Source organism: Dermacentor albipictus, chromosome 3, assembly GCF_038994185.2.
Source record: "Dermacentor albipictus isolate Rhodes 1998 colony chromosome 3, USDA_Dalb.pri_finalv2, whole genome shotgun sequence".
In the NCBI taxonomy this organism is placed as follows: domain Eukaryota; kingdom Metazoa; phylum Arthropoda; class Arachnida; order Ixodida; family Ixodidae; genus Dermacentor; species Dermacentor albipictus.
The window spans coordinates 193,436,474-193,462,905 of record NC_091823.1 but is presented as its reverse complement, the minus strand read 5'-3'; the positions used below and the strand labels follow the sequence as shown (position 1 = coordinate 193,462,905).

Genomic DNA, 26,432 nt, shown 5'->3' with positions numbered 1-26,432 from the left:
TTCGAATTAACGAATTGTGAATTGACGAGCTTTTACTGTAGTGTTGGTTGTTGGTCATCTGCTGGTTCTTGCTCCACAGGCAGGCGAGCTGTCGAGCTTCTTCGGCACACTTTCGATAGGTGGCGACGTCAAGATTCTATTCAGCGGTGACGTGCGGCAGCATGGCGTCGAGCGTCGTTGTCGGGTTCCTGCCATAAACCAACTTGAATGGCGTGATCTGTGTTGTTTCTTGCACCATTGTGTTGTAAGCGAATGTTACATACAGCAGGATGGCATCCTACGTCTTGTGTTCTGCGTTGACGTACATTGCTAGCATGTCGGCGAGGGTCTTTTTCAGGTGCTCTGTAAAACCATTCGTCTGTGGGTGGTACGCAGTTGTTATGTGGCTTGTCAGGCTGTATTGTAAAACCGCTTGGATGAGCTCCACTGTAAAGGCCGTTCCCCTATCAGTGATGAGGAATTCTGGGGCGCCATGTCGCTGCAGAATGTTCTCGACGAAGAATTTTGCTACTTCGGCGGCGCTACCTTTTGGCAGAGCTTTCATTGCAGCGAAGAGGGTGAGGTAGTCCGGCGCCACAAAGATCTCCTTATTTCCGGATGTTGACGTTGGAAAGGGTCCCAACAAGTCCATCCTGATCTGCTGAAATGGTCGGCAAGGAGGCTCGATTGGCTGTAGTAATTGGTTTGTTAGATTCAGAAAAAGGTGCATGGCACCACAAGCGCAAAGGTGCAGGGGGTGCCGGGCTGCACCCACTTGCTGCAGGGTTCAAGGGTGCAGTGCACCGCGGCGGCACTTTACCTTGCACCTCGTTCAATCGAGCACGGGGGTGCAGGGTGCACTGCTGCACCTCGGGGAATCGAGGGTCTAGGTGTAGTGCACCGTGAATAGGTGCAGAAGGTGCAGAGAAACTTGGCTGAATCAAATAGAACTAATATCACTGACCTTGCTGGTGGTGTCTTGCGTCGCTGACAGTCTCGGGATGTCTTGACGTAACGGGCGACGACGGCAGTCAGGCGCGGCCAGTAATACTTTTCCTGTATCCTCGATAACGTCCGTGAGAATCCAAGGTGCCCAGTGGTAGGATCGTCATGTAGGGTGTGCAGCACTTCTGGACGCAGTACTGAGGGAAGAACAAGAATGCGGTTGGTGCAGACTGGTGAGAAGTTCTTTACGACCAGATTGTTTTGTAGTGAGAATGAGGTCAATCCTTGCTTCAATACCCTGGGGACGACATTGGTGATCCCTTCAAGGTACTCAATGAGGCTTTTTAGCTCCAGGTGTGCTCGTTGCTCTTCAGCGAAGTTTTTTGGACTTAAAATTCCAAGGAAGGCATCGTCATCTTCGTCATGTTGCGGCGGCGGCTCCATGGGGGCACCTGATAGGCAATCGGCATCAGAGTGTTTTCGTCTGGACTTGTAGATTACAGTGATGTCATATCCTTGCAGTCAGGCCCCATTGCGCCAGCCGTCCTGAAGGGTCCTTTAAATTCGCTAGCCAACACAACACATGATGGTCGCTGACAACTCTGAATGGCCTGCCTATATGTAAGGGCAGAATTTTGCTGTAGCCCAAATGATGGCGAGGCATTCCTTTTCAGTTGTAGAATAAGTGCCTTCCGCTTTCGACAGTAGCAGCTAGCGTAAGCTATCACCTGTTCCAGTCCATCTTTCCTCTGGACTAGGACGGCACTGAGGCCTAGGCTACTGGCGTCAGTGCCGATTTCGGTATCGGCGTCCTCGTCAAAGTGCACAAATACCGGAGGCGAGTGCATGCGTCGTTTGAGTTGTTCAAATGCATCAGCCTGCGGCGTTTCCCACTTAAACTCGACATCACATTTAGTTAGATGTGTCAGCTGCTCAACGATGCGTGAAAAGTTTTTGACAAAGCACCTGTAGTAGGCACACATGCCAAGAAATTTACGCACTGCCTTCTTGTCGATGGGCTGCGGGATCTTTGCAATGGTAGCTGTCTTCTGCGGCTCGTGGCAGACACCAGATATGCTGATGACATGGCCTAGGAACAGAAGCTCATCGTAAGCGAAGCGGCACTTTTCCGGCTTCAGTGTAAGCCCTGATGACTTGATGGCCTCTAGTACTGTTGCAAGCTGCCTAAGGTGACCGTTAAAGTTTCTGGCAAAGACGACGTCATCCAAGTAAACAAGACATGTCTGCTATTTCAGTCGTCCTAAAACTGTGCTCATCCAAGGCTGGAACGTTGCAGGTGCCGAGCACAGTCCAAATGGCAAAACCTTGAACTCGTAGAGGCCATCTGGGGTGATGAAGGCGGTCTTTTCGCGATCTCCCTCGTCAACTTCTATTTGCCAGTAGCTAGACTTGAGGTCCATTGATGGGAAATATTTAGCGTTGCAGGGTCGATCCAATGCATCGTCTATTCGTGGGAGGGGGTATACGTCCTTCTTCGTCATCTTGTTCAGTCGACGATAATCACCGCAGAAACATAGGGTTCTGTCCTTTTTCTTCACTAAGACTACAGAAGATGCCCGCGGGCTTTTGGACAGCTGGATGATGTCGTCGACTTGCTGCCTAACAGCTTCATGTTCTCGTGTCCAAACTCAGTAAGGGCTCTGGCGAAGTGGTCGAGCACACTCTTCGGTTATCATGCAATGCTTTGCGACTGGTGTTTGTCGAATCATTGATGCTGTCGAAAAGCAGTCATTGTATCACCAAAGAAGACTTCTGAGCTGTTCCTGCTTACTCACAAGAAGACTTGGATTTATTTCAAAGTCTTGTTCGGGAACTATGGTCGTCAGGGAAGATGCGGCAGATTCTGAGAGCACAAACACATTGCTGGGTTCTTCAATTTCCTCAATGTATGCGATCGTCATGCCCTAGTTGATGTGTTTGAACTCCTGGTTGACGTTTGTCAGCATCACTTTCCCTTTCCCTCCATGCAGTTCAAACGATCCCTCTTGCGACGCAAATTTCACGGCCAAGCAGTAAACATTGGTCGCCTTTGATGACGCCTTCTACATCTACGGGTGTTTCACTGACGATGGAAATGACAATGCTGGAGCGAGGCGGGATGCTGACTTGGGCCTCAAGTACGCTGAAGGCACGCTGACTGGAAGGCCTCTCCATTGGTATCGCTTAGTCTATGGACAGCGTTATCGACTTCGACCTCAGGTTGATTATGGTGCCGTGTTGGTTCAGGAAGTCCATGCCAATAATGACATCTTGTGAACACTGTTGGAGGACAACGAGCATTGCAGGGTAGGTCTGGTCATGAATTGTAATTCTTAATGTGCAGATTCTCGTGGGCGTTATGAGGTGTCCTCTAGATGTGGGAATTTGAGGGCCATCCCATGCAGTCTTGACTTTCTTCAGTTTGGCGGCGAATAATCCACTGATGACAGAGTAGTTGGCTCCAGTGTCTACTAAGGCGGTGATTGCGTGGCCATCGACAAGCACGTCGAGGTCGGTTGTTCTTTGTCTTGCGTTGCAGTTAAGTCTTGGCATCGGATCACGGCTGCATCATGTCGACGTGTGGCTGGTACGTTGCATCATCAGGTCTTTGATCTGTGTATTCTTTGCTTCCAGGCTTCGTCGGGATGGTGGTGTGTCGTGATGTCGTCGAGATAGTCTCTTCAGTGTATGTATTCGTCAGCAGTGGAAGATCTTCATCAGTTTTACGAACAGCAACTGCACCTCCATCAGTTGCTGCTTTTAGTTTTCTAGATATAGGCTGACGGACTGGCCCCGGGCTGGGCCAGTGTATGGACAGCGCTGCGGCGACAGGTAGTGGCCCAGTGATGGCGAACGAGACGGTTGTCGAGGCTCCACTGAGTAGCAGCGAGGTAGTCGGTGATGTCAAGAGGGCGTTCACCTTCCTGAGGGCGCAGTGCGTTAATGGCAAACCGTCGCAATCCAAAGTCACAGATGGGCATCGGTGGTATACATGGCCGGCTGCCCCGCAATGGCAGCAGAGTGGGCAGGGGTTGGGGGCACGCCAAATGCCCGTCTTCCTTGCGTAGCTGCACTGGGTGACAGGTGGGCGTGGTGGCGGTCGCTGCGGTGGACGACGGAATTGCAGCATTACAGGGCCCTGGTGCGGTCGCAGAGGGATACCTTGACGGCGGGTACAGTGGCGTAGGTCATCACTTCCGGCTGTGGCAGCGGTGATTGTGGCAGCACATCAGGAACTCCAAGCAATCGCTGAACCTCTTCTTTGATGTTTTCAATGATTGAGGTCCCTTGAGTCTGCGACCTTGGGTACAACTTCTACAGCTCTTCCCGTACGAGCACTCTGATAGTCAGTGGCCAGTGATTGAAATCCGATGTAGTTTGTAGAGCTTGTGCAGCGTTTGAATTGCCGGTTCCGCACTTCGAGTGTCTCCTCGATGCTGGTGGCCTCGCCAAGAAACTCGTCGAGGGTCTTCAGTGGGCTTCATATCATTCCGACGAAAAGTTCCCCCTTCACACCACCCGTAAGTAGGCGGACTTTCTTCTCCTCAGACATTTCCGGGTCGGCGTGGCGGAATATACAGCTCACCTCCTCTATGAAGATCGCGATGGTCTGATAGGGCAGCTGCACTCGGGTCTCTAGTAAAGCTTGGGCTGGTTCTCGGCGTACGACGCTTGTGAATGTCTGCAGAAAGCCGCTTTGGAACAGGTCCCACGGGGTTAAGGTGGCTTCTCAGTTCTCAAACCACATCTTGGCGGCGTCTTCCAATGCGAAAAAGACATGTCGCAGTTTGTCATCGCTGTTCCAGCTGTTAAATGTAGCGACCCTCTCATACGTCTCAAGTCAGCTTTCAGGATCCTCAAATGTAAACCACGGAACGTCGGAGGCTCCCTGGGCTGCTGCAATACGATGGGGGTCACTGGGGCTGCCATTGGGTTTGACTTGGGGACGACCTTCCTGGTCATCTCAGGCAAAAGTCCATGTTCCGGGGGCAGTCCTTGCAGCCTGCGGCTACCTCGCTGGTTCTTGGCGATGTTGGTGTTGCCTTCCGCGTTCGGGCGGGCATGGCACGCGATGAGGGCGCGCTGTGGTTCAGATTTGGATGGCTCGGCAGAATGGTCACGGGCGATGTCGGTGTTGCCTTCCGCGTTCGGGCTTGGGTCACAGCTTTGTGGGTGTGACAAGTGGATGACAAAGAGGAAGAAGAGTGCACGGTAGTGTGTGGCGGGCATGGCACCCAATGAGGGCGCGCTGTGGTTCAGATTTGGACGGTTCGGCGGAACGGTCACGGGAACGGCGATGGCCTGGTGGGACCTGCTCCAGGAGCGATTGAGTCGGCTAACGGTCTATCCCGATCGCACAGCCAGGCAGCCCAAGCATGAGTGGCTAACGGCCTGCTAGGGCAACTGTTCAAAGCCTCCTAGGGACCAGGGAACGACGACTCCGGTGGCTAACAGTCCGCACTGATGTCCATGCCTGCGGTCCCGCCTGAGAGCCGCCACTGAAACCGAACCTGCTGCAGTTCGTGTGGCTGCCAGCAGTGCTTCCGGTCTTGTTATGCTGGCAGGAACCAGCAGAGCTTGCCCGCCATAAACAGGCCTGTCACGCTCCTTGAGAACAGAACGGTGAGCGTCTTCTTCACCCTCTTTTCCAGTGCCGGAGCGTGGCAGCTCCACTAGACGACACAGCTGTGGTCATTCGGAGTATCCCAAGGATACTACCGTGGTTCTGCGCGCGAGTTAGTCGCCTGTCAGGTGACAGTGGACACTTTACGACAGCGAACTTTGCTGTGTAGACACGGACGACTAGAACAGAACCGTGAAGCTTGCTTTAGACTTGTTAAAGTGCTGTATGTATTTTTTTGTTTTGTGTACATGTAAATGTTCTGCGCATCCTGACATAAAAGGAGTATAGACAATGTCAGTTCTCCATGCCTTTCTCGCTGTGTGTTGAGCCCTGGGCCCACAAAAACCTGTGTGTATCACAGTAAGGCCGTCCGGTACACGAACGCAAAGCACCTCCACTAGATATGCCACGTGGTAGTGATGGTAAAGAACACAGTAGCGATACTGTGAAAGACGAAAGTAACCTTTGTTGGGCGAACCTGTGCCCACAAAAACAGGCTATGCTTAAAGCACAACAATAGCGACGAACACAGTTGGCGATAGTCAAAAATGCAATCTACCGGTCAAGCGCGTTGGCTTTTATACATGAGCCATGGAACATTTCAGAGCAATCGCTGGTGCCCGTGCGTCTTCCAGAAAGCTCTACTCCATTCGCATCGCGCATAATGTAATCGGATTACACAAGGTTTAGTGACAACAGACAGTGGATAGAACAATCTATACCATTAAAGAAATTTCCTATACATGCAGGCATGTCCCGTGCTGAGCGATAACATTTGTTAGACTGTGAAAGGCGCTCACCTGAACAAGATAAACATATCATAAAGAACATATCATATCAAACAAGAAAACGTGTCAATATACAGCAGTAGACATGCTTCAATAATGAGTTCAGTTCGGGTTCATCTGGCATTCACTTGAGTAGTGTGGTGCGTCGATTTGGCCACCTAGTCCGGCCGACATAACGTTGTGGTCGTAAACTAAGCCAGTGATTTGCAAACATTTACTTTTTATTAAAGCTACCCACCATGATAACACTGTCGCACCATTCTGACAGTGCATCAGCTTATCCATGGCCTATGAGATTATGTTGGCCCTCTGTTGCAAGAGCTAGGGTACACCATAATTTGAAAGACCATACCACACAGAAGCACATATCGAAGGGCAGCTAAGTTGCAGAACTGCCAAGGAATATCATTTTTAAATGTCACTGGCATCCTGTCTCACTGTACTTGCAAGCCTTCATATTGAAAAAAAAAAAAATTCTACCCATTTCCTTTTTTGTACAAGGTCTTAAAAGTGCGAACTGCCTCTTAATTCTGAATGCTCATTAAAAGTGGCAAAATATATCACACTTGCTCATGCACATTGCTACACACTATAACAGCAATGTTCCTCCATAAACTATTGTCACGTGGTAGTGACCTTAAATGACACAGTAGCAGTACTGTGAAAATACAAAACTGGCTTTTATTGGGCGAACCTGTGCCCACAAAACAGGCTACACTTAAAGCACAACGATAGCGGCGAACACAGTCGGCGATCGTCGAAAATCTGATCAGCGGGTCAAGCGCGTCGGCTTTTATACAGCAATGATCGAATGTTCCAGATTAAACGTTGGGACCCGCGTGCCTTCCACAAAGTTCTATACCATTCGCGTCACGCGATGAAATCAGATAACACAAGGTTTGGCGACAAGGTTTTCCTAATACAATGAAAATAGCTCGTGTCGCTGTAATCTTTAAGGGTGGAAAACACAATGACTTGAATAATTATAGACCAATTTCGGTATTGCCGGTATTTTCCAAAGTGGCTGAACGTATTATATATAAGCGTCTAAATAGTTTTTTTCTGGATAAAGGCGTTATCTCGGATAAGCAGTATGGTTTCCAGAAGAATAAATCGACCGAAATGGCATTATTAAAAGTCCGAGATACAATAATAAATAACATCGAAGAAAGAAACTTTACCATTGGTATATTCCTAGACTTTCGCAAGGCTTTTGATAGCATAAAACATAATATATTACTAGAGAAACTCCAAGTTTATGGCATTAGAGGCATAGCATTAGAACTTATGCATAGCTACCTTGAATCTAGATTTCAGTACACTTCCTTGAAAGGTTACAGTTCTGAAAAGAGCATGATTAAATATGGGGTACCACAAGGCTCCATTTTAGGGCCATTATTATTTATTATTTACATAAATGACCTAACTAACATTCCATTGACAGAGGAAATCATACTGTATGCTGATGACACTAATGTCTTTTTTTCCGGAGCAGACCTTCACGAACTAGAAGTTACCGCAACCCATTGGTTACAAGAACTTAGCGAGTGGCTCTATCTAAATAAACTTGACTTAAATGCAAAAAAAACGAAATTCACAGTTTTTTATTCCAAGAATAAGCAAACAGATTACGACGTAAAGCTTTTTTATTCTGGATCGCAACTTGAACATGTCTCAAGCCATTCGTTTCTGGGTGTTACATTTCACAAAAACCTAAGCTGGACAGAACACATAAATAAGGTACGCACTAAGGTTGCACGATCTGTTGGCTTGCTACAACGGATCCGATGCATTGTGCCTATCGGGCTTCTCATACAATTGTACTTTTCGTTTGTGCACTCGCATCTTAGCTACTGCCTCTTAGTATGGGGAAACGGTAATAAAACAGATATAGAAAAATTGGCAGTTTTGCAACGGCGAGCTGTCCGGTTGCTGAACTTCTCGAAACAACACATAGGATCTTCTATACTAATGATGCGCTACAACATTCCTAATATTAGAAACTCTTACAAAACAAAGATCTGCATACGGCTATTTAAGCAGATCTCCAGCAACAGGGAACTATTTTCAACTCTCTACCTGAGTAGAGACACGGGGTACAACCTACGTCACACATCAATAGTCATAAAGAAACCAAGGACAAAATATGGCACGCAAACGATCGAATATGAAACCATTTCTTTATGTAATATGTACCCTAACATTGTTGACGAAGCTATAAATTCTAGAACAATTCACAAATTTAAACATGCAATACAAAACATAATATTTTCTGATCACTGTTTGTTTAACGAATGTTAATAAAGTTTCTTTGTTTAATATCAATAGTAATGTTATTAATGTTCTATTGTGAATGTATAATTTTTGTTAATAACAGAATGTTCTTATTTTTCCTGTGCTGTATTTATTCAGTTACTTTCTATTTGGCAAACGGTTTATACTTTTCATTGTGTTTAAAAATTTTGCTGTAAATAGTATTGAAGTTTTGTGTCATATTAGTTGTACTTTGTTATCAGTTGACTGCTACTTCTGCTGCTCCAGCGAGGCAAAGGCCTTAGTCAGGAGGATTACGCCCTCCTTTTGCCTTACCTTGCGGGCAAACCTTGTATTTATGTTGCCCAAATAAAGTCTATTTCTATTTCACAACAGGCAGCCGGGTAGAAGCGTCGATAACTTTCCAGAAACGTCGGATACATGCAGGCACGTCCCTCGCTGTGCAATTACATTTGTTAAGCGGCGAAACGCGGTCGCCCGGTAAAGATAAGTACACGTGTCAATACCCCCCTCTTAAAAAGCATCGACCCGATGCTACATACAAGCGAAATAAAAACACCCGTAGCAAAGAAAACAACAACAAAAGAAAATAAGGAATTTCGTCAGCGTCCGTAAAACGGTTTAAGGCGCACCACGTGGACCACTTCAGATCGTGCGCGGCGCCGCTGTGAATGCGAAATGCCGTCTGGCACGACCTCATAGTCCAGAGCGCCAATACGTTGGATGACCTTGTAGGGTCCGAAATAGCGTCGGAGTAGTTTCTCACTGAGTCCTCGTCGGCGTATCGGTGTCCAAACCCAAACACGGTCGCCGGGCTGGTACTCAACAAAGCGTCGTCGGAGGTTGTAGTGTCGGCTGTCGGTCCTCTGTTGGTTCTTGATCCGTAGGCGGGCGAGCTGTCGGGCTTCTTCGGCGCGCTGGAGATAGCTAGCGACGTCAACATTCTCTTCGTCAGTGACGTGGGGCAGCATGGCGTCGAGCGTCGTCGTCGGGTTCCTGCCGTAGACCAGCTTAAACGGCGTGATCTGTGTTGTTTCTTGCACCGCCGTGTTGTAAGCGAATGTTACGTACGGCAGGACGGCATCCCAGGTCTTGTGTTCGACGTCGACGTACATTGCTAGCATGTCGGCGAGGGTCTTGTTCAGGCGCTCCGTGAGACCATTCGTCTGCGGATGGTAGGCAGTTGTCCTCCTGTGACTTGTCTGGCTGTACTGCAGAATGGCTTGGGTGAGCTCTGCTGTAAAAGCCGTTCCTCTGTCGGTGATGAGGACTTCTGGGGCACCATGTCGCAGCAGGATGTGCTCGACGAAAAATTTCGCCACTTCGGCTGCGCTGCCTTTTGGTAGAGCTTTAGTTTCAGCGAAGCGGGTGAGGTAGTCCGTCGCCACGACGATCCACTTATTCCCGGATGTTGACGTCGGAAACGGCCCCAACAAATCCATCCCAATCTGCTGGAATGGTCGACGAGGAGGTTCGATCGGCTGTAGTAATCCTGCTGGCCTTGTCGGTGGTGTCTTGCGCCGCTGACAGTCTCGGCATGTCTTGACGTAATGGGCGACGTCGGCGTTGAGACGCGGCCAGTAATACCTTTCCTGTATCCTCGACAGCGTCCGGGAGAATCCGAGGTGCCCAGCGGTTGGGTCGTCGTGTAGGGCGTGCAGTACTTCTGGGCGCAGCGCTGACGGTACAACAAGAAGGTAGCTGGCGCGGACTGGTGAGAAGTTCTTCTTCACGAGCAGGTTGTTTTGTAGCGTGAACGAAGACAACCCGCGCTTAAATGCCCTAGGGAAAACGTCGGTGTTCCCTTCCAAGTACTCGACGAGGCCTTTTAACTCCGGGTCGGCTCGCTGCTGTTTAGTGAAGTCTTCCGCGCTTATTATTCCAAGGAAGGCGTCGTCGTCCTCGTCGTCTTGCGGCGGGGGATCGATGGGGGCGCGTGATAGGCAGTCAGCGTCTGAGTGTTTTCGTCCGGACTTGTAGATCACCGTGACGTCATATTCTTGCAGTCTGAGGCTCCACCTTGCCAGCCGTCCTGAAGGGTCCTTCAAGTTAGCTAGCCAACACAACGCGTGATGGTCGCTGACGACTTTGAATGGCCTGCCATACAGGTAAGGGCGGAATTTTGCTGTAGCCCAAATGATGGCGAGGCATTCCTTTTCAGTCGTAGAATAATTGCCTTCCGCTTTTGACAGCAACCGGCTAGCATAGGATATCACCCGTTCATGTCCGTCTTTCTTCTAGGACTAGGATCGAATGTTCCAGATTAAACGTTGGGACCCGCGTGCCTTCCACAAAGTTCTATACCATTCGCGTCACGCGATGAAATCAGATAACACAAGGTTTGGCGACAACAGGCAGCCGGGTAGAAGCGTCGATAACTTTCCAGAAACGTCGGATACATGCAGGCACGTCCCTCGCTGTGCGATTACATTTGTTAAGCGGCGAAACGCGGTCGCCCGGTAAAGATAAGTACACGTGTCACTATATTACAATTGTCTGCATATTCATGGTGCATTCCTGCTTCCTCCAAATCGTACATCCGGGCATTTTTTCACTTACAATAGTATACAGCAATTTCACGAATCAAATACATCTTTTGACCAATCCTTTTTACTAACACTATTGATGAATAGAATCGACTGCCTTAGTCTACTGTCAATTAGCGTAGCCCCACAAAATTTGAAGACATTATTACAGCTTATTTTTTTCCATAACTTTTGTGTACAAGCCTGGTCCTTGTTTTTCATCTCATCTTGATGCAGTTTTTTTTGTGCGTGTGTGTGCGCACGTGTGTGCGTGCATGTGCGTGGTCTCTTATAATGATAATTGTCAATGTCATGGTATCCTTGACTATGTCTTATCTTTGCAGAGCTTTTTTTTTAGTATTGTTTTACACTCGTGGAATTTTTTGTTGTGTCCCGCGTTGTAAATGTGTGACACAACAAATACCCTTCCCCCTTGTGTAAGGTTCTAGTGAGATATTTAAAGGAAAATAAATTATGATGACTAGTCGGATGACAATGAAGAGCAGGCAAACAAGGGTTGTCCACTCACGAAGCAGAAAGTGGTGGATGAAGTATTTGCCACAGACGAGGCCACAGAACAGGGCTAGGAGCCAGAGGAGCACCTTGGCACACCGCCATCCCCACTCGGGTGGGTACTTGGTGCAGACAAACGAGAAGACATTGCCGAACACCGGAATCTCGCTCTCGGTTCGGCTGTGTGAGATGGGGTCCTCCGCAAACACCAGGAAGTTGCAGAACACCACAAAGTACGACACAAACAGCCGTGCGTACGGGTGCTGCAGGAAGTACCTGCAACATGTGTGCGACACACAATGCTTCATAAAAACAGTATGAATGGGAAGCATTGTCACCTGCCTAAAGGTATCACAAAGCCACAGAAGAATCCCACTACGGGTTTCTCAGAAAGAATTAGGGCTGTGAGAACACTTTTAACTTTTGCATAACAAGTGAACAATAGTTCTATTCGATTCAGTCTTCGAATTGATCAGTCACTTTTTGTAAACATGAATGTTTTGCTAATAGTTTTCTAGCAGCATTTGAGATCTTCAAGTGAGTTTGAACATGAAATTGGAGCAAAATTATGCTATCAATTTTATCCTTGTAGCGAGTTACGTAGTGGAGCGGGCTAGATGGCTACTCATGGGCTTGATCATCTAAACGATGACAATTTGCCCTCTCTGAAGTTCCCTGTGTATGGAAACACACTACTTACTTTTTCCTAATACTCCTTTTGTGGTTATAATAAACAACACTTCAAACCTTGCAATGTAATGACAGAAACTTGCTAACATTGTGAATACTATTACTAGGATGCAAACATCGTTTCATATTAATGGTAACAATGGCTCTTCATTATTTAAAAACTATTCAAAACCTATTCAACACACGAGTCAATGAAATTCATTTCTGGCTCTATTTGATTCATATTCAATGTGGTTTCAATTGCAAAGCAGTTTCAGCCAGGTCAAAAAAATATTCGTGCTGGTCTGAGAATTTAACCTGGGACCAGCGCCTTTACGGGGCGGTTGCTCTATCATCTGAGCGAACTGGATGGTTAGCAGATCGCCGAGGGGGGCATATTAATAGACAACTCATAGCACTGGAACACAGAATATGTCAAATCATTTAAAGTGGCAAAGTGGAGGAGGGTTGATAAAAGTAAACGATGGGTAGAGCAACCGTCCTGGAAAGGCATTGGTCCAAAGATTGATCCTTTACCAGGACGAATGCTTCTTCAACAGTGCAGCTTTCTTAGAAACTTGTGTTGGGTTTACTTTGCAGCTTCCTGTTATAGTCAATCTATCCCGGATGGCGAGAGTAGAAATGAAATAGATTTTATACTCTGCGCTAACCCTGGCATCGTACAAGATGTGGACGTGCTTGGCAAAGTGCACTGCAGTGACCATAGGATGGTAAGAACTCGAATCAGCCTAGACTTGAGGAGGGAACGGAAGAAACTGATATATAAGAAGCCGATCAATGAGTTAGCGGTAAGAGGGAAAATAGATCAATTCCGGATCAAGCTCCAGAACAGGTATTAGGCTTTAACTCGGGAAGAAAAACCTAGTGTTGAAGATACGAACGACAATCTTATGGGCGTCATTAAGGAGTGTGCAATAGAAGTCGGTGGTAACTCCGTTAGACAGGATACCCGTAAGTTATCACAGGAGATGCAGATCTGATCGAGAAATACCAATGTGTGAAAGTCTCTAACCCTACAGCTAGAATAGAACTGGCAGAACTTTCCAAGTTAATCACCAAGCGTAAGACAGCTGACATAAGGAACTATAATATCGATAGAACTGAACATGCGCTCAGGAACGGAGGAAGCCTAAAAGCAGTGAAGAAGAAACTAGGAATAGGCAAGAATCAGATGTATGCATTAGGAGACAAAGCTGGCACTATCATTACTAATATGGATGAGATAGTCCAAGTGTCTGAGGAGTTCTATAGAGATTTATACAGTACCAGTGGCACCCACGACAATAATGGAAGAGAGAATGTCTACAGGAATTTGAAATCCCACAAGTAACACCGGAAGAAATAAAGAAAGCCTTGGGAGCTATGCAAAGGGGGAAGGCAGCTGGGGAGGATCAGGTAACAGCAGATTTGTTGAAGGATGGTGGGCAGATTGTTCTAGAAAAACTGGCCACCCTTCGACTTCGAGCGTACCGGAATCTTGGAAGAACGCTAACATAATCCTAATCCATAAGAAAGGGGGCGCCAAAGCCTTGAAAAGTTATAGACTGATCAGCTTACTGTCCATTGCCTACAAAGTACAAATTACAAAGGTAATCGCAAATAGAATCAGGAACACCTTAGACTTCTGTCAACCAAAGGACCAGGCAGGATTCCGTAAAGGCTACTCAACAATAGACCGTATTCACACTATCGATCAGGTGATAGAGAAATGTGCGGAATATAACCAACCCTTATATATAGCTTTCATTAATTACGAGAAAGCGTTTGATTCAGTCGAAACTTCAGCAGTCATGGACGCATTACGGAATCAGGGTGTAGACGAGCCGTATGTAAAAATACTGAAAGATATCTATAGCTGCTTCACAGCCACCGTAGTCCTCCATAAAGAAAGCAACAAAATCCCAATAAAGAAAGGCGTCAGGCAGGTAGATACAATCTCTACAATGCTATTCACAGCATGTTTACAGGAGGTATTCAGAGATCTGGATTGGGAAGAATTGGGGATAGTAGTTAATGGAGAATACCTTAACAATTTGGGATTTGCTGAAGATATTGCCTTGCTTAGTAACTCAGGGGACCAATTGCAATGCATGCTCACTGACCTGGAGAGGCAAAGCAGAAGGGTGGGTCTAAAAATTAATCTGCAGAAAACTAAAGTAATGTTGAACAGTCTCGGAAGAGAACAGCAGTTTACGATAGGTAGCGAGGAACTGGAAGTGGTAAGGGAATACATCTACTTAGGGCAGGTAGTGACCGCGGATCCGGATCATGAGACTGAAATAATCAGAAGAATGGGCTGGGGTGCGTTTGGCAGGCATTCTCAGATCATGAACAGCAGGTTGCCATTATCCCTCAAGAGAAAAGTGTATAACAGCTGTGTCTTACCAGTACTCATGTACGGGGCAGAAACCTGGAGGCTTACGAAAAGGGTTCTACTTAAATTGAGGACGATGCAATGAGCTATGGAAAGAAGAATGATAGGTGTAACGTTAAGGGATAAGAAAAGAGCAGATTGGGTGAGGGAACAAACACGAGTAATGGCACCTTAGTTGAAATCAAGAAAAAGAAATGGGCATGGGCAGGACATGTAATGAGGAGGGAAGATAACCGATGGTCCGTAAGGGTTACGGACTGGATTCCAAGGGAAGGGAAGCATAGCAGAGGACGGCAGAAAGTTAGGAGGGCGGATGAGATTAAGTCTGCAGGGGCAACAAGGCCACAATTAGTACATGACCGGGGTAGTTGGAGAAGTTTAGGAGAGGCCTGTGCCCTGCAGTGGGCATAACCAGGCTGATGATGATCCCTTTACCTATTTTGCACCTTGGTGGCTTTCACAGAAGTGATTTGCTTAAAACAAACCGGTACAAAACTGTCAACAAAAAGGTCTACATTCATTCAAACAAAGGGAGGTATAGGGAAGATAACTCCCAAGGGGCTAGGAAAAGTAAACTTGGAATCAAGTTCACACATATATTCCCCGAAAACACAATCTTTCGGCACCAATGCTCAGTACATTGCCAGACTGTGATCATATGATGTGCTTTCTGGCCACTGAATCCTATCTAAACAAGAAAAGGCGCATGGCATGTACGATTGGAAACAGTAGCCACCCACTGCAGCAGCTTCCCTGAAATGTACTCATCCACCCATCCCACATGAAAACACCGACACGCACTCAGTTTCCTATTCCAGTTTCAGCAAATCTCCTCCAGGGTGATTGCCGCCTGAGTCACCGTTATCGCCACCAACCCCACTGCAATAAGCATCTTCACCTATCTGTTTCAGAGAGCGTGGGGCACAGCACCATTGGAAGCGTACTGCACACTTTTAAAAGGGAATAACCCAAGCACGCCACCATTTCCTGCTGCAGGCAATGCGAAGTGAGTGCCATCTTGTGCTCTAGCGGCATCATCGGCATCATATTCCAGGGTAACCCACCAGCTCAATTTCGTTTGGGTCTCCCGACGCTGTTTTAAAACATTATGCAATAAAAAAACATGTGTTTCAGGTTACCCCACCAGCTCGACGTGTGCAGGCGTTTCAGGTGTCAACGATTCGTGCGGAGTGCGCACACTTCCCATTAAGATGCCCTGCTCAGAAAGGCTGCTGATTCAGGCACAAATGGAAACTTGCTAAAGATACAAATATGTATGACAAATGCGCTTTTCAGGCTGCTTGGGCCCTGCCAGTTCTAACGGCATCAGTATTTTGTGCTGCAATTATTTGTGCAAAGCTTTGCATTACGTAGATGTCAACTAGAGTTGAGCCTGTCAATGTTTTTGTGACTTTGAGTCCTGCGTTTTCCCAGTTAGTAAGGTTTTTTTCCAGCATTTTGTTTCCAAAATGTATGCACGACGTTACACTGTACTTTTTCTATTATGCAGGGACATCCCACAAAGCCGGGGTCATATATTATGTCAATAGTGTCGTCACTGATAAGCATCTGCAAGGGATAATCAAGAATCTTGAGTACCATTGTCTTGGCTCCATGATGGGCCCAAAGCTTATCTTTGAAGGGAACACCTTGCAATCATACGTTAAGGTTGACCATGTAATACACTTAGTGTGCCGTTATATAGCTCGAGTGGTACAATCCCATAGGTGCAGTCAGTGCCGGCCATTAGTGCGGTCGGCACAGACCAGACGACATGCTCTCATTGTGCAGGTAGCCACAAACAAACCTAGCTCATGCACACTACAGGAAACAAAATGCTCAAGTTACAACAAACAACACAAAAAGACTAGGAAGAAATATCCAAAGCTGGTAAAAAAGAGCTTGCCATATTGAGAACAATTGGCAAGAACAATTCTAACCACACCAAGGCAGCAGGTTCAATATGCCGTGGGAGAAAGTGTTTGCTTTGCAATGAAGAAAGGAAGGTACATCCAGATCTGAAACCTGTGCCTCTAGCAATAGTAAAGCATAAGAGGAGGCCAAGATGGCTGTTTGACTGGTTTCACAAAAGTGGCCTTGCTTACTTTTGAGGAAATTCAGCTCCGAATCTGAACAGTGGACTGTCACATTAAAGACGATGCAAATGCAAATGTTTGGTATCTTGTAGCAGGTACTCCCTGGTCTGAGCATGCCTGTGGTTACTGCAAGCTGTGCAGGCAGCGACTGCCTACTCTCCATCAGCCAGACATGTTCGTCCTACACTTGTGTGACCCCACACATTTGTTTCATCATCATCTTCAACTGTCATCAACCTTTTCTGCCCTTTTCATTTTCCGCTTACCTCAGTGCACCGTATCAAGTCGAAAGCATGTCCTATAGACTGACCCTTGGAATACGAACAATGGAACAGGAGCAGTACAAGAACAATGGAATGCATGCATATTTCCTAAGCAGTGATTTCTCCTACAGTCTACGCTCGTCACAATGGACCCGCATGCAACAGACTTTTAGATATAATGGAACATATTTCAACCTTAGTTTGTTCTACCTATTTTATTAAGGCAACGAAGCTCACTTTTAATGGACTGCATTACAACGGACTACCAGCTACAGAGAACAAAATGAGCAGCAATTTTTTTTTTCAAATTTGGGCGTATAAAACATGCTTTTATCGTGTGAACATGAACTGACAACTCACTTGCGAGGGTCAGCCGACGATCGCGGCTCAGTATCGCGCGTGTGGGAGAGTAAGGCGGGGCAGAAACATGCCGTCTTCTTTTGCATACGAAGCAGTGGGGGAGCCAAGGAAGAGGGGGGTACTACTCTGGCGGCTGCTTCTTACGGTGCCGGGCGCTGTATCTTGAAAGCAATCTGCGATGTGGACAAACTGCACCCAGTGCCGATAGCTTCGTAGGCACTGTGCTTTCGACATTTAGTTCACGTTGAAGTGAGAGACAGCGCGAAGGTCAATTCACACACTGCTGCTGCCATACTTCCTCACTCCGTTTTCACAGTGACTTTCTGTGCTTATCGAGGGAGATCAAACTACTGTCTTAACTTTGCATAGCTGTCTACTAATTTGCTATCGCTATCGATGCTTTGCCTTTCTGGCAAAACGGCGATTTTTTTTGTTTGCTTTTTACTTTGGACATTCGTCACTCGCTCTATGCAATAACGCTGTTAGACATCGCAACCAAAGTTTTGGAAGCAAGGCGCTTCAGATTTGATGGACTTCAGATAAAATGGACGTTTTTTTGTAGAACTATCAGGGTTCGTTGGAACGAGAGTCGACTTCACTACGTTGTCTTGTGTTTCTTGGCTGGTTCAATTTAGAGTCGAACCTTGGTATATCGAACAGCGCGGTGACTGCAAGAAAGTTCTATATAGCCTAAATTCGATATAGAAAATCACATAAAAAATGCGTCATAAGCTTTTGCAAATCAATCAATGAACCAGTCGGGGATTGTTGTTCGGAGTGCGCGCAATTGGCCTAGGCCGCGCCGACTGGGTTGTATTATTCATAGTATCAGTCGGCGCCCAAATGGCGCCCTCAGCATGATCGATGTGTGCAGCTATAGTGCGCAGTTGTCGGGAACGCTCATCGCGCCACCGCTATCTTCAAGGCGCTGTGGGAAAGCTCACCGACTGTCCACAGAGCGCACAGAGTTCAATATATCCAGTTTACATCTGACCCCATTAGAAATAAACAATTAAAAATGCACGTGATTTTTCAGATGATATAGAAAGTGTTCAATATATGCAATATTCCATATATCCGTGTTCGATATATCGAGGTTTGAATGTAGTTCATTATTTAGTCATTTATTTATTACAGAGTCCAGCATTAGCTCGCAGAGCATTATAGCGAGAGTGGGGGCGGACAGAGACATTTAACAAATTTTCAAAGTAACATGGCTTTGAAAGGAGAGATAATCAGAGAAGAAAGCCGCTCATGACACCAAGATGCATCACGGCCACACACAAAAAAAAGGAGAAAGCAATCAGGTAATGAGACATTTTACAAATTTGCAGTGTAACACAATTGACAGTAATACGCCAAGCAAACAAGGCTTTGAAAGCCATGAAGGCCCAAAAATCCATTGTGATCATACAAACAAAAGGCGAGAACAACCAGGCAAAATGAGAGCGCATATGTACTTTGAACACACATTTGAACCTGAGAGTTTTATTCTATGCTTACAATGGCTTCAGGAAGCCGGTTTCACTCAGGCAATATTCTTATAAAAATTAATTTCTAAGCAAATTACTCCTACCAGCTATCTCCCGAACCTTTAAACCATGGCTGCCATGAAAAAATTTCAGCTTAAGCGCTTGTCCACACTTGCCCACGTTTGACCAGGACAAAGCACTTGTCCATGTTACTTGTCATCTTCTTTTGCACTTTTACTCATATTAGGCTACGTTCCCACATGGGAAGCTGGAAGCAGGCGAAAAGGCCGAAGCAGGCACAACATTTTTTCCACGCATGTCCAAGATCTTCACATTTGTTTTGCCACGGGTGTGGCCACCACTGCTGCTTTTGCTCACATCCATCTAGTCTGCGTATGATTGTCCGCATGGTAGCACTCTTCATTTCACCATTTCAAGTGGTATATTCATTCATTGGCCCATCCATCATGAAAAGGGATTATTTCGTGGTACTTCACGTGTCATCTACAACTTTCGTCTCCCATGGAAGAGGAAAAAGAAATAGTTCTGATACTTCTAGCTAGTTTTTTTTCCTAGAAAGAAACAATGAACAACGGAAGAAGCAGACACCTTAGAAGCGGACACCTCAGATCCAGTGGTGGTGGATTTGCCTGGCTCTGCAAAAATTCGAGAAGTTGGGTCACACCAACACGTTGCTGCCACACCTCCAGTCCTGCGATACTGAATACTATCGCGAGTAAGTACTGTTGACAGACATGTCCTTGTAAAGCCGGTGACTCGTTGTAGAGCACAGGGTGGTTCTCAATCGTGCCGATCAGCATTTTCAAAACGGAATATTTAGATGCTACTGCAGCTTCCAGTGAAGTGGAATGATTTTCTGCTTCATCGTGGCAAAAAAATCAGTCTGAGACTGATTGGGTTTGCCACCTGGTTTTGTGCCCATTTTCCAGCCTAGGCGGGTTTTTGAACCTTGAAGTTTTTGCCACTTTTGCCTGCTTTGAGGCCAAGAGTGAATGTAGCCTTAGACTATGGAATACCAACTAGCTCAAAATAGCCTGAGACAGCACCTACAAAGGCTCAAATCTGCAGTTGGAATAAGGTTTCAATAAGGCTTTGAGACTGTAGCTGCAATTGTATCTCCATTGAGGTGATGCAACCTTTGTCACGATAGTCACCGGCGGTACTAAATCTTGCTGCTCGATTTTGTCCGCGCTCTAGCGAATTGGTCATGGTACGTTGATAAGTGTCTCACAGCACACGTGCACTCAAGAACAGGACGTATGTCCTATTCATGTAGAACAGCCTTTTCACACTTATGAGGCACATGTGCAAAAGTACAGACCAAAAACAAGACTTCTATTTGCCTTATTTGCCGTTCTGTTGATGTGCTCATGCCACGAAAGGTCATCCTGAAAATATAGGCCCACATACGCTGATACTTTTACATGCGGAAAACTGACATTAACATTGTTTAGTTGAATTTTGTTGTGTTTAGAGCCATGCGCCAAGTACTACACCACTTAGGAATTTTGTTTAGGTTAGACTGCAGAGGTTCTGTATCTGCTGGAGTGTTGCAGTGGGTGGTAGACGATGTAAACTGCATATAAATGTATTTTTGAAGTAATTCCCTTTGATATGTCATTAATGAAAAGTTTGACAGCGTGTTACACTCCTGTAATACATGAAGGCAAAAGCCTGTTGCACATGTGGTAATGCATTAAGTTATACGATCAAAGGGGTCAGACTTCTTGGAAGACATAACAAGCTGCAGTGTGAAGTAAACATGTGGTGCTGTAGGTAGACCTCCTCAATGACACATGCTAGCCTCTAATGCAGTACTTAAAGGTTCTTTCGTTCTCTCTCTCTCCTTTTTTTGTTCGTTCTTTCCTCCGTGCATTCTTTTTATTGCTTCTTCATTCATTGTATTATTGATCGTATGAGCAGAATATTTCACTTATGTATCTTTCTTGTTCGCTTATGTTTGCTAATTCATGTGCTGCTTTATTCGTCTACTGTACTAATTGCCGAAATTCTGCTATTGACCTGGTTCTTTCTTTATGCTCTATATAATGTTGGAATATTCATGTATTGTACTAAGTGCTGCTTTTGACCCACCCTGTAATGACAGACAGACCAAAAGTATGAGTAAATAATAATTTAAAAAATATTGCTATGGAACAACCACCACAGCGTGGCTGCACTGAGGACGACGAAGACGATGCGTGTGCCGGTTTGATATAGCATCGCCATTTTGGCCTCCGTGAGCTTACCTGTAAATAAATTGTAAATAGTATTCGGCTTTAGCTTCACATAACATTAATTTGGTGGAGGTGGACGTTCCCCGTACCCATCATGGAGCTTCGCAGCGGTCGCAACGGCGACAATGCAACTTCGGCACCTGCTGGCGGCACTTCATCTACGCAAGCGTCTCCGCCTGCAGCCCCGACCTACGTCGCCGTTTGCCCACCTCGGGATCCTGGTGTTTTCAACGGAGTCGGTTTATCCTGATGTTAACGTCTGCCTCCGCTTATACGAACAGGTGAGCACCAGTCACAGGTGGGATCCGACTATTATGCTTGCCAACGTACTTTTCTACCTCGACGGAGCTCCATTGGCATGGTTCCAGACTCACGAAGAGGAGATCTCGCGCTGGGATCTCTTCAAAGACAAGCTACGCGACCTTTTTGGCAAACCGTTTGGTCGACAAGTAAACGCCAAGAAAGCCCTCGCCACACGTGTACAGACGTTGACCGAGTCCTACGTGTCGTACATTCTCGACGTGTTAGCCCTTTGTGCCAAGGCTGACCCGAACATGACTGAGGCCGATAAGGTTAATCACGTCCTCAAAAGCGTTGCTGACGACGCCTTCAATTTACTGGTGTTTACGAACGTCACCAGCATCGATACCATCTTCAAGGACTGCCGCCATCTCGAGCATGCTAAAAGCCGCCGGGTATTCCAGCACATCACGCGACTTCCCAACACAGCTGCCACGTCATCTTGTGACGACCTCTTCCACCAGCCGTCGCGATGTGACAACTTGACCCGTATCATTCATTGTGAGGTTGAAGCGGCACAACCGGCGGCCCCTTCATTCCCGTTACCTGATCATTCTCCGGTGACAATCTCCTTGATCCAAGCTGTCGTCCGTCAAGAGTTGTCCAATGCTGGCGTGCAATCCATTCGTTCCGTACGCTCGGAACCTTTGTCTCCACGCACGTCCCCACCGCGCTCTTCTTACTCCTCTTATGCACAGCGCAACCCCTCCGAATGGCGAACCGTGGACGACAAGCCGATTTGTTTTAACTGCCGACGCATTGGACATGTCGCTCGCCACTGCCGCAGCCGCTGGACTTCTCCGACGCGCTATTATCCTGATTACCCCCTCGCCCCTCTAGCGCAACCCTTTCCTTTGCCCCTTCTATGCCCGCTCCATCATCTGACCCCGCGACACCTTTGACACGGCCCCGCTACTCCCACTCGCCTTCTCCCTCCCGCCGCCAATCTCGCTCGCCCCCGTCAAGCCATGCTCCTTCTCCGACCCACTCGCCGCACCATCGACCGGAAAACTAGACAGTGCAGCTTCTGGAGGTGAAGCTGCATTGACAACGTTGGCACGAAATCCTCGCTTGACCTTACCCACGAACAAGAATCTTTTGGGTGCTCTCGTCGACAATGTTCCTGTGTGCGCGTTGATTGACACCGGGGTGCATGTGCCCATTAGGAGTGCTGCTCTTCGCCGTTGGCTCAAGAAAGTCGTGACGCCTGCCCCGAACCGAGTTGTACAAGTCGCCGACGGAGAGACTGTCGCTATTGTTGGCATGTGTCCTGCCCGACTCACCATTGCTAAGAGACACACCGTCGTTCTCTTCACCGTCATCGAGCATTGCCCTCACGAACTCATTCTCGGTCTGGATTTTCTTGCCCATCATTCTGCCCTCATTGACTGTTTGGCCGGCTCACTTTGCACTGACTTGCCTCTCCTTGCCGACCCTGTGTACCCGCCTCCAAGCCATCTGAGCTACATAGATTTTATTCGCCTACAACCTCACTCTGTGACACACATCGACTTGTTGTCTTCTACAGCTGTACCTGGTGACAATTACGTGGCCGCACCAATTCCGGCCGTTATGCTTACACATGGTGTTACCGTGCCGCACACTGTGCTGAAAATCACTGGCAACCGCACCTGCCTCCTTGGCTATAATTTGCACTTTGCAGGATGATGAGGTCAAGCCATTCACAGTGGAAGATCGTTACAGCTCAGCCCATACCGTGACGTCATCGCACGGTACTGACGTCGACATTAAGAAGATGGTCTCCTCTGACCTTACACCTGCTCAAGCTGAAGCTCTTTGCCGCGTTCTTGAAGGCTATCGCGACATTTTTGACTTTGACAATAGACCCTTAGGTCAAACGTTCGTCGTGACCCATCGCATAAATACTGGCGATGCGAACCCTATTCACCGACGTCCATACCGTGTTTCTGCGTCGGAACGAGCTGTTATCCAACAGGAAGTCACAAAGATGCTTGCAAAGGACCTTATCGAGCCTTCCTGTAGTCCCTGGGCATCTTCCGTACTACTTGTCAAAAAGAAGGATGGAATGTGGTGCTTTTGTGTAGATTATCGCCACCTGAATAAAATCACAAAAAAGGACGTGTACCCTTTGCCACGTATTGATGACGCTCTAGACTGCCAGTATGGTGCCACCTATTTTTCTTCTATCGACTTACGGTCCGGCTACTGGCAGATATCCGTCGATGGCATGGACCGAGAGAAGACTGCATTTGTTACCCCTGACGGCCTTTATCAGTTCAAGGTGATGCCTTCCGGTCTCTGTAACGTGCCCGTCACTCTCGAACGAATGATGGACTCTTTGCTTCAGGGGTTCAAGTGGTCCACCAGTTTGTGCTATCTGGACGACATCATCGTTGATTCGCCCAAACTCGACATGCATCTAGACCGTCTTCCAGCGATTCTTGACGTGTTCCGCCACGCCGGTCTCCAGCTGAACTCATCAAAACGTCATTTCGCTCGCTGCCAAATCACCGTCCTTGGACACCTTGCAGACGCCAGAGGCATGCGACCCGATCCGAAAAAAATTTGCGCCATTACGAATTTTCCTGTTTCGAAGTCTACCAAGGACGTTCGTAGTTTCATAGGGCTGTGCTCTTATTTCCGACGCTTGGTGAAGGATTTTGCGACCATCGCACGTCCCCTTACCGACCTCTAGAAGAAAGACGCCCCTTTTTCTTCAGGTCCTGACCATGCCGCATCTTTTTCGCAGCTGACTACTCTCCTTACTACGCCTCCAATTTTGGCCGACTTTGACCCGTCTGCCTCAACGGAAGTTTGAACTGATGCCAGTGGTCACGGCATAGGAGCAGTGTTAGCACAGCGCCAGCGTGGACATGATCACGTTATAGCCTACGCCAGCCGACTTCTATCACTCGCCAAGTGCAATTATTCAATCACATAGCGCGAGTGCCTCGCTCTTGTGTGGGCTGTTGCGAAATTTCGTCCATACTTGTACGGACGCCCCTTCTGTGTCATCACTGATCACCACGCTCTCTGCTGGCTATCCTCGCTCACGGACCCCACGGGACGACTCGCTCGCTGGGCGTTACGCCTGCAAGAATATCCCTTCTTTGTGGTATATAAGACGGAACGCTTCCACCAGGATGCCGATTGCTTGTCCCGCTACCCCGTCGACGAACCGGCTGATGCGGACGCCATTGCTTGCGTTTTCTCTGTGTCCCAGTTGCTTCAAATCGGCAACGAGCAACGGCGCGATCCTTCATTACGCGCCCTCATCGACCGTCTGGAGTCAACTCCTGGCGACGCCGCTCTCCAGATGTTTCTCCTTAGGGAGGGGACATTATACCACCGAAATCTCGATCCACACAGCCTCTATCTTCTGCTCGTCATTCCATCGCACCTGCGTTCGACTGTCCTATAGCAACTTCACGATGCTCCCTTGGCTGGACACTTGGGTGTCTCGCGCACATACGACCGTGTACGCTGTCGATTCTTTTGGCCGAGTCTCGCCCGCTCCGTGCGGCGCTTTGTTGCCACTTGTGAGCCCTGTCAGCGCCGGAAGAAGCCCTCCATACCTGCAGCTGGATGTCTCCAGCCGATCGACATCCCACCCGAACCCTTTCTCCATGTTGGTCTAGACCTTCTTGGACTCTGGAAATAAATGGGTCACCGTCGCTACCGATTATGCTATGCGGTACGCAATCACCAGAGCCCTCCAGACAAGTTGCGCTACTGACGTTGCTGACTTTCTGCTCTATGACATCATTTTAGTGCACGGTGCTCCGCGCCAATTACTCACTGACCGTGGCCGCAGCTTTCTGTCGGCAGTCGACGAGGACATCCTCCGCTCCTGCTCGACAAAGCACAAGTTCAGCACGTCCTACCACCACCAGACCAACGCACTCACGGAGCGCCTCAAGCGGACCATCACCGACATGCTTTCCAAGTACCTTGCGACCGAACACCACGACTGGGATCTTCACTTGCCATATATGACGTTCGCGTATAATTCATCGCGTCACGACACCGCCAAATATTCACCGTTCTATTTCCTATATGGCCAAGAACCCGTGTTGCCCTTGGACACTTTGCTGCCCTCAGCCACACATTCCGCCACTGAATACGCCCGCAACACGATCGCACACGCTGACCACGCGCGCCCCCAGCTCGCCCACTCCCGTCTTGAGGCCTCACAGGAGCATCAGAGATGCCTCTATGATTGGCACCACCATGACGTGCACTTTTCTCCAGATTCTCTGGTGCTTCTCTGGTCACCCGTTCGCCGTGTGGGCCTTTCCGAAAAGCTGCTGTCACGCTACACTGGCCCTTATCATGTGGTACGACAAGTGACCGATGTCACGTATGAAATCATCCCTGCCACAGCATCATCATCAGCTGCAAGTGACATCGTTCACGTGGCAAGACTAAAACCCTACCACACACCTTTCACCGCGGATGTGTAGATTAAGCACCGGGACGGTGCTTCTACAGCCGAGGGTGATGTTACGGAACAGCCACCACAGTGTGGCTGCACTGTGGCGTCGCCATTTTGGCATCCGTGAGCTTACCTGTAAATAAATTGTAAATAGTATTCAGCTTCAGCTTCACCTAACAATATTCAGCCACTGCATCTTTGCTTGCTTATGGGGTTATGAGCCATTCACGATTATGATATTTTTTTCATCACTGGACTAGACGCCACTTTTTTCGGGTATGGGCCACTGCAATGAGCCGCTTAAGGCTTTTGCCTTAAAAATTAAAAACTATAATGACAATTACAAACATTCAAGGCCCAACGCGGATCCCTGTTGTACATCAGATGTAACTGCAACTAATGATGAGCTCGGATCATTTACAATGGCAAGCTGTCCATGGTCAAAAAGACAGTTAGAAGCCAACGTTTCCTTGACATGTTCTGCACCTGAAACAGCAAGTCATATTGTCATTTATGCTTGTATGTCAAGGCACAGTGCCCATTGGGCCAGATTA

At 47.5% G+C, this 26,432-nt stretch overlaps 1 protein-coding gene across 5 annotated transcripts in view; it reads right to left on the bottom strand.

Annotated features, from left to right (window-relative positions):
• LOC139057689 (transmembrane protein 117-like) overlaps nucleotides 1-26,432 on the bottom strand; it is a 253,762-nt gene that overhangs the window by 203,061 nt on the left and 24,269 nt on the right. For all 5 annotated transcript variants that reach the window (XM_070536417.1, XM_070536419.1, XM_070536416.1 and 2 more), the window contains one exon: nucleotides 11,665-11,924. In XM_070536417.1, the coding sequence (XP_070392518.1) occupies nucleotides 11,665-11,924 (260 nt within the window). The remainder of the gene's footprint in view (nucleotides 1-11,664; nucleotides 11,925-26,432) is intronic.